This window comes from Neomonachus schauinslandi, chromosome 8, assembly GCF_002201575.2.
Source record: "Neomonachus schauinslandi chromosome 8, ASM220157v2, whole genome shotgun sequence".
Classification (NCBI taxonomy): domain Eukaryota; kingdom Metazoa; phylum Chordata; class Mammalia; order Carnivora; family Phocidae; genus Neomonachus; species Neomonachus schauinslandi.
The window spans coordinates 117,217,645-117,226,242 of record NC_058410.1 but is presented as its reverse complement, the minus strand read 5'-3'; the positions used below and the strand labels follow the sequence as shown (position 1 = coordinate 117,226,242).

The 8,598-nt window shown below is 34.7% G+C and overlaps 1 protein-coding gene across 1 annotated transcript; it reads right to left on the bottom strand.

The window, feature by feature from the left end:
• Positions 1 to 779: 779 nt before the first annotated feature.
• On the bottom strand, positions 780 to 8,228 carry TSBP1 (testis expressed basic protein 1). The gene is given in 4 exon segments (XM_021697206.1): positions 780 to 1,666; positions 6,231 to 6,245; positions 7,181 to 7,201; positions 8,204 to 8,228. Coding segments are annotated over 4 exon segments (948 nt in total).
• Between the last annotated feature and the right edge of the window lie 370 nt (positions 8,229 to 8,598).

The window sequence follows — 8,598 nt, the reverse complement described above, 5'->3', positions numbered from 1 at the left end:
GTACTGCAAACTTATGCACCTAACTCTCCTTCCCAAATACCCTAGAAGGCTTCCCAGTTGCCTGAATAAAATATAAATTCCTGGTTTGTTTTTCATATTCCTTCAGAATCTTCTTCTAACCCTCCTTTTCAAAATTATACTCCAGAGTGCACTCATGAGCCTACTGCAACAGTAAAATTGCTTACTTCTCCTAAAGCATGGTGTGGCAGTCTTGAATTCCTTTGCCTTTTTTGTGCTCTTGCTACCTCGCTCAGTGTATGAACATCTTATCCATCTTTTGAGACACATATACCACCATTCCCTTTCCCAGGAAGCTATCCCCTTTATATTCTCATCCCAAGAGGTTGCTAAATCATACCATCCATCTAAACTACATTTTGACAGATTTTTCTTTTAAAAAATTGTTCTTTGTACACATATCACTATATGTATTAAAAGCTATTTTATTGCAGGGAGTCAGATATATTTTTCTGTACCCCTTATTGCTAGAACAGTGCCTTATGAACATTTAGCCTACCATGATGAGCTTTGATTGGTTGATTGGTTAGGCTGTCACTGAGTTAATATAATAGTTGTAGAAGGAAATTATACATTTCTTTAGTCAAAATGTTTTATTTCAGAAAGTATCCAGTTTCTTCACTAAGTCATAAAAGTATCAACTTAGAAAACAAAGAATTGGAAGCTGAGATTTGTGGCCGAGAGGACTAAAAATGGTGAAACGTTTATAGTAGACATTCTGTACATGTATAAATTAAAGGGATTCTATAATTATGATCCATTTAAGCAATAACTGGGTTGTGACTTGCATCTGGAGGATGGGAATCATAATAATCAGTTGACTTATGAGCTTTCATTTTATTTGCCCTTACTCTTTCCATCTTTTTGTTGTACTTTCTTCCCTTACTTGTCTTTGCTTCTTACTGAACTTTTTTTTTCCTCTTAAGTTCTGATTCTTTCTTTCCTTTAACTTTGTGCTTTCCTTCATCACTTTTCTTCATAGCATCATTTTCTTCTGTATCTGTCTTCTTCTTTGCATCTCCCTGCTTTCCTTGATCCTCAGAACTCTCTCTCTTTACTCGAGGCCCCTGAACTTGTGGTATTCCAGACTCACTATTGTCTACTGGGGACTTCTGTCCTTGGGGTATTCCAGCTTCACTATTCTCTACCTGGGACTCCTGTCCTTGTGGTATTCTGGTGTCACTCTTTACTTGAGATCCCTGTCCTTGTTTTATTCCAGACTCACTCTTCTTTACTTGGGATCCCTGTCCCTGTGGTATTCCAGACTCACTCTTCTTTACTTGGTCATCCTGTTCTTGTGGTATTCCGGTATCATTCATCTCTACTTGGGCCTCCTGTTCTTGTGGTATTCCCATGTCACTCACCTTTACTTGGTCTTCCTCTTTTAGTATCCTGGTGTCACTCTCCTTTTCCTTGACCTCCATTCCTATCTTGCCTTTCTCCAACTCAGTGCCTTTTGCTTTGCTTTTTGACTCTGGTTTGTGCCTTGATGTCAAGGATTCATCAGAATCTGTGATTTCTTTCTTTAATGTTTTCTTGTTTTCTTCTTGGCTGCTCTCAGACTTTATAGTGGCTCCATTTTTTAGAATCTTGGCCTTGAAATCTGATTTTTTTGCAAGTTCTGCATCCATGTAACCTGGAAATATAACTGAGCACACAACAAAAGCGCACAATTCAGATATCAAGTACTTTCTCTTTATTCCTACTTTTCCCCCTGATATTGGTTTATTTTTTGTCTTAAAACTGAAAAGCTGGAGATAACTTGAGATTTCCTGAAAATGTAAAATGATGGAACTCTACACTTAAAATTATACAAGTATTGATAATATTCCAGACTCTCTTCAATAAATTAGAAGATTATTGAAAGAAGAGGTAAAATGTATTACAAATGAACTGGTTGGCGTACATTCAGTACATTATGGCTGATGAATAATGCTTAATAGCTAAAGGAGGATGTATTCTGAAAAGAAATGGAATTTATTTTTAGAAAAAATTGTGCAAAAAAGCAATAATTGTTTCTTAAAATAGAAAAAACTCAAAATATGCTTTGGATATTGAATATAAGAATGTCTCATTATTCAAAAGTAATAATAGTACTAGCTGGTAATCATTGGGTGCTTATCATATATCAGGCACTCACTAATCTGAGCATTTTATATAAAGTATTAACTCATTTAATCCTCACAACCACCATATAGGGCAGGTACTATTATTATCCCTATTTTACAGATGAAGAAACTGAGGTACAGAAAATTTAAATGAATGTGAATATGCCTTGGAGTCAGTAAGTGGTGGAGCTGGGATTTGAACCTGAAAAGTCAGACTTCAGAGTTCAGTCTTAACCAATGCCTAAGACTGCTCCTTATGATACCTGCAAACTCACTTTGCAAAAATTTCTGGTCCCTTTTCCCATGTTTAGGTAAGTCAGCTCTACTATGTCTCAATTTCTGTGTGATCTAATAAAACCTGAATTTTTAATTTTAATTTAATTTAATTTAATTTATTTAAAATTTTATTTATTTATTTGACAGAGAGAGAGACAGCCAGAGAAGGAACACAAACAGGGGGAGTGGGAGAGGGAGAAGCAGGCTTCCCACTAAGCAGGGAGCCTGATGTGGGGCTTGATACCAGGACCCTGGGATTATGACCTGAGCCAAAGACAGACACTTAACGACTGAGCCACCCAGGTGCCCCAAAACTGAAATTTTTAGCTTCTGCTTTCTTTTTTCTTATTTTAGTGATTTGGCTCCCTGATTAAGAAAAAAAATGTTACCAGGAAATGTTACTGTGGGTTCTTGCTATGAGCAGTGGCATGCCTTCCTTTAAGAAAACTGATTTAAATATTTAATGTAGTAGAAAGAATACTGAATTTAAAAGCTGAATCAGAACACCTGGGTTTAGTATTCTTGCTAGCTGGGTTTATTTGGGTAAATCCCAAAGACTCACCTTCCTTATATTTAGTTTGCTCTGCCCACTTTGTAGAATTATTTAAGGATTCTAGACAAATGTTTAAGGAGCATCACTTGTACAGACAGACTGGTTCAAATCCTGGCTTCATACGTAACTAGCCAGGTGAGCTTACTTAGCAAACCTTACTTTGTTATCTGTAAAATGGGTGCAATAGTAGTAGCTACTTCACAGAGGTGTTATGAGGATTAAATAATATTATCTAAGTAAAGCACTCAATGCAGTACCTGGAGCATAGTAAGTAGTCCAATAAATATTGGCTATTATTACTACCGAATGAGATCATACAGGCAAAAACTCTGATCTATCAAGACAAGACATTCTTAGTTCCAACCCAATTCTTTAGAGGAATACTTAATTGCTTTACAGGAAGATTTCTTGCTTAAAAATTAACATTTTTTTTTCATAGAAATAGACTTTTGGTATGTTTAGGGTTTGATGTCTGAAATATTGATGCACACATAACCGAATTACAAGTTGCAAAAGATGAGACACACCTGCATTAGGTAAAAAGGTAACTATGAATCCAAAGAGATGCTGTAGTTATCTTAAAAATAACGTTAAGAACCTTACAATAATGCTTTCTGAACCTTTTGTGTATTTTTTCCTCCCTAATGATTATTTAATAAGATATGGGTACTGACATTTTATTCTAGATAAACCCACTTCCAATTTACTAATGAAAATCAGTAGTAATATATCCTAAGTATTTTTGTACTTAAAAAGAGAGTTCAGAATATTTTGAAATCTGACAGTACTACCAGTGGACCCTTGTTTTTTGGGAGGATGTGGTGTGGTGTGGAGAAGAGCATGTTTTTCCACTGAAGCTTCCAACCTTACAAATTTGGTGGAATGTGGTCCTTAACAAGCTGACTTTTCATAATATATGAATATTTTTAGTTTTACCATCTCTTGGGAATAATTTTTTTCATATTTACTACTGTGTATACTACTGCAGGACCCATTTTTAAGCTAACTTTATCTCTTAAATTATATAGATTTTTGTTAATCAAAGGTAAGTATTCTAGGATTTAAAGAAACAATGTTTATTCTAGTTACACTTTTCCTAATTTTATAGGATTTTAAAGAATTTTATTCTTTTTCCCACTGAACTAAAAAATACTTCTAGTCACTTCTAATAGTATCTTCATATCTTTGGTTGTTTTAATATCTTTGCTGTATATTTTCCATCTTGAACTTAATTGCATTGTAGAAGTAAGCTACAAATCATTATTCCACCAAATCCTAAGTTCTTCCCTCCTTTCTCTCAAATTTCTAGATACTGCATAAATCTTTTTTTCCCCTGGGATCTCATAATCTCTATAATATAAAGATTTGTAAGCCCTGGCTGAAAGTCCATTTATTGCACACAGTAGACTATATGGCAAAATTCTAATTATAAGGGAAATATTTAATCAAGACCTTGGCAATCATTATAATGTACGCAGGCTACTTAAAGATTTTAAGCTGGATTAATTTTTGTTAAAGCTAAAAGATATCATGAGTTAGCTATCATAGTAATAATTCTAATTATATGATACTTAAAATAACTAGACTATGGGCCTTATTAGAAAAATATTCCTATGAAGTTCTTTACCCAGTGGCTGTCAGGGAGAGCACACTCAGATCTAGACCATAAAGATCTGTTAAGCATTAGGGGCATGACTCATTGTAGATCTCAGTCCATGAATTAACATTTAAAAAAAAATCATACATGGAGATGAGAAATTAAGAGACTTAACTTGAAAGGGTGATGAAGTTTGATGAGCTGATCTGTCTTATATCTTTCTTTGAACAATGAATTAAACCTTAATCTCTTTTTGCTAAAAATATCAACTGGGAAAAATATGTTTAAAATATTGTCAACAAGAATATATCTTTTACAAGAAAAAGTTTTAAAAGGTTGAACTGATTTTTTTCCTGGCAATTTAAAAAAACCATAGTCATTAAAAATGAATTCACTTCCAGGGAGGGCCTTAGCCTATGATGCCTTCCCAAAGCCCTCTTTCTTTTTGTAAAGAAAACATACACACTCGTATCACCTTCCGCATGTGGGGAGGTCGTTTGAGAGAGGCAGATACATCATGACTGCTCTGAATGTATATTATTTTTTGTACTGTGAATGCAAAGAAAACAATTATCCCTTTCAACTTCACCTCCTCCTACTCACAAACCCACTCTCCTAGTGTGAACTGAGAAAGAGGAACAATTAAATATAAAGATATATTTTGTGTTTGTTAGTGTTTGGAAAGTTTGAGATGCCTGAAATATATCTTACTAAATTTAAGTTTTACTTGCTTCTTATGGTTGTATATTTACAGAGTTTTAAGAATTATTATTCTGTTTCATATGATTTTCTTGAAGAGCTGAGGCATTAAATAATCCTGATGGGAAATCTGAATTTAGAAAGCAGTTAAAAGCCAAACATTAATCTAAATGGGATGTCTTTTATTTTTAAAACTATTCTTTTGCATACATTTAATTATATATCTTCTCTAGTGGATGTGTATTTGTATTTACAAACATTTTATTTATAGATATGGTTTCAGGACTAATCACAAAGAAGGCCTTTGTGATTCAGTATAGAAGGCAATGTGTTGGCATGGAAAGAGTATGTACTTCGGAGATAAGAAGTCCTGGATTTAGATCCTGACAGTGCTGTTTACCAACTCTTTAACCTTAGGCAAGTGTGAGCAAATTTACTGATTTGTAAAGTGGGGAATAACAATAGCTAGCAGACAGGCTAAGAATAAGAGATAAGGTTTTTGAAAATGCCTAGCACAGTGCACAGTATATAGAAGGGCTCAATACCTACTATTCCTCAAAAGTAAAGTTACTTAGAAGGCAAGAGAAAATAGATAAAGTTTTTTTCTTAACTAGTTATTTTTTCTGGTAATATGATTCAGTGGACCTTCACTTATAACCACAAAAAGAGTTCTAAATTATCAGCAAAAAACTCACAAAATTTAGAAACCAATCTTTCTTTCATCATAGTTTGCTGGGAGTTAGAAAGGAGATTCTTTTTCAGAGCCTAGAAGATGGCCAGAGATTATGGCATCCTTTTGTATGAACTTCATCTCCTCTACAGCTGTCTCTCCAAAAATAGTTATTTAAAATATTAGAAGAGTCTGGAGAATAGGAAAATTTAAAATGTCCTTAGAAACACAAGTCTCCCTTTTGGGAGTAGAAACAGCAAATCCAGAAAATATAAACAATGTAAAATATCACAGTTGAGAATAACTTACCCATAGGAGATAGTGCTAAAAATAAAACACAAAAGATCGATCAGTGGGAATTTTCTAACTCAAGGAAAATCCCACTCCCAATAATAATACCCTTTGTAGGTGAATGCAGAAACAGCACCACCAAGTACTATAAAACCCTCTGTTTCATCCTCAGGAGTGCTGCTGGCCAATGCTCCATAGCCTATTTCACAGACACAGGTTTCTTTAGGATGCCATTTGTTAATGTATGGGATAGAATCCTTGGGTAGGTAATATCTATTCTACTAAATTTCAAACTATTGCATTGCCTACTTTCATTGTTCTCTCATAAGTCAGTTTTTTACCCACTCCCCTTTAGATCATTTGGAAAAATATGTAATGTTGGCCAATTATCAAAATCACCACCTTAAATCTTTAAAAAAAAAAAAAAACGGCGCCTGGGTGGCTCAGATGGTTAAGCGTCTGCCTTCGGCTCAGGTCATGATCCCAGGGTCCTGGGATCGAGTCCCGCATCGGGCTCTCGGCTCCTTGGGAGCCTGCTTCTCCCTCTGCCTCTCTCTCTCTGTCTCTCATGAATAAATAAATAAAAAAAATCTTTAAAAAAAAAATCACCACCTTGTCCTGACACTTACTCTTTTTGTCAATTTTAGGTGATTTTCTTTTTTTAGTAAAAATTATCCATTGTCAGATGATAGCACAAGGAAAACAGGCTCCCTTGTGGTAGACTAGCTGGGAATACATGCTACCAATAATCTTTGGTAGAAAATAACCAGAATTATAAGACAAGACCATTATATTTTTTTCCAAAAGGGAAATGGAAAAGAAGAAATCAAAGTATGAGAAAATAACTTATTTAAGAAATATTGACTACTCTAAGGTAGAAGAACGTGAAATACAAAAAAATTGGGTAGCAAAAACTCAAAGGTCCTAGACACAGAAATAGGTAAGGCAAAGAAATGATCCAAACTTACTGATTTTTCCAGAGCTGTCCACTGAAAGAGATAAGAAAAAAGCATCAGTAGGTGTTGGGCTTTCCCTTCTTACACAAAGCCACACTCTTCTGCACTGGATGGGCAGAATCTGTGTCATGAACAACTAAGTTCCTTTTATTTAGATGTAGGGAACCTCCATTATCCCTCCCCCTCCTCTTGGCCTGTTACTGTTTAGAAAGATCTTGTGATTAGCTATTTTATGAAAATATTTTTATTAGATATATTTACATATTGTACAAATTCAAGGTGTTCAACATGTTAACTTGGTACATTAGTATATTATAATATGATTGCCATTGTAGCAATAATTAGAACCTCTATGACATTACATAATGATCCTTTCTTGTGGTTGTAACCATGAAGTTCTAGTCTCTTGGCAAGTTTGGTGACTGTCATACAATATTGTTGTCTATATTCACTATACTATGCATTAGATCTCTAGGACTTATTTACTACTTGTAAATTTGTACCTTTGAATAGCACCTGTCCTATCCCCCCACCCACAATCCCCTAGTAACCCCCATTTTACTTTCTTTTTTAAATAAATTTGGCTTTCCAGATTCCACATATAAATGATACCATACAGTACTTGTCTTCCTCTGTCAGACTTACTCATTCAGCATATTATGCTCATGTTTTTGCAAATGGCATGATGTCCTCCTTTCTCACTGTCGAAGAATATATCCTGTGTGTGTGTGTGTGTGTGTGTGTGTGACATCCTCTTTATCCAGTCATCCATTGGTATGGGCAATTAGTTTGTTTCTGTACCTTGGCTGTTGTGAATAATGTTGCAATAAACATGAACGTATATGTATTTTTTGATATCCTGTTTTCATTTCCTTTGGATATATACCCAGAATGGAATTGCTGCATCATATGGTAGGTCTGTTTTTAATTTTTTGATGAACCTCCACATTGTTTTCCATAGTGGTTGAGCCAATTTACATTCCCACTAACAGTGTACAGAGGTTCCCTTTTCTCCATATCCTTGCCAACACTTACCTTTTGTGTTCTTGATCATAGCCATTCTAGCAGGTATGAGGTGATATCTCATTGTGGTTTTGATGGCATTTCTCTTGATGATTAGTGATGTTGATCACTTCCCATGTACCTGTTGAGCACTTGGATGTCTTCTTTGGAAAAATATCTATTCAGTTCCTCTGCCAAATTTGTATTCAGATTCTTTTTTGTTATGGAATTGTATGAGTTCTTTATATATTTTGGATATTAACTCATTGTCTAATATATGGTTTGCAAAAAGTTTTTCCCATTCCATGGGTTGTCTTTTCCCTTTGTTAATTGTTTCTGTTGATGTGCAGAAGCCTTTAAATTTGATGTAGTCCAACCTGTTGATTTTTGTTTTTGTTATTTGTGTTTTTGGTGTCATGTCCAGAAAA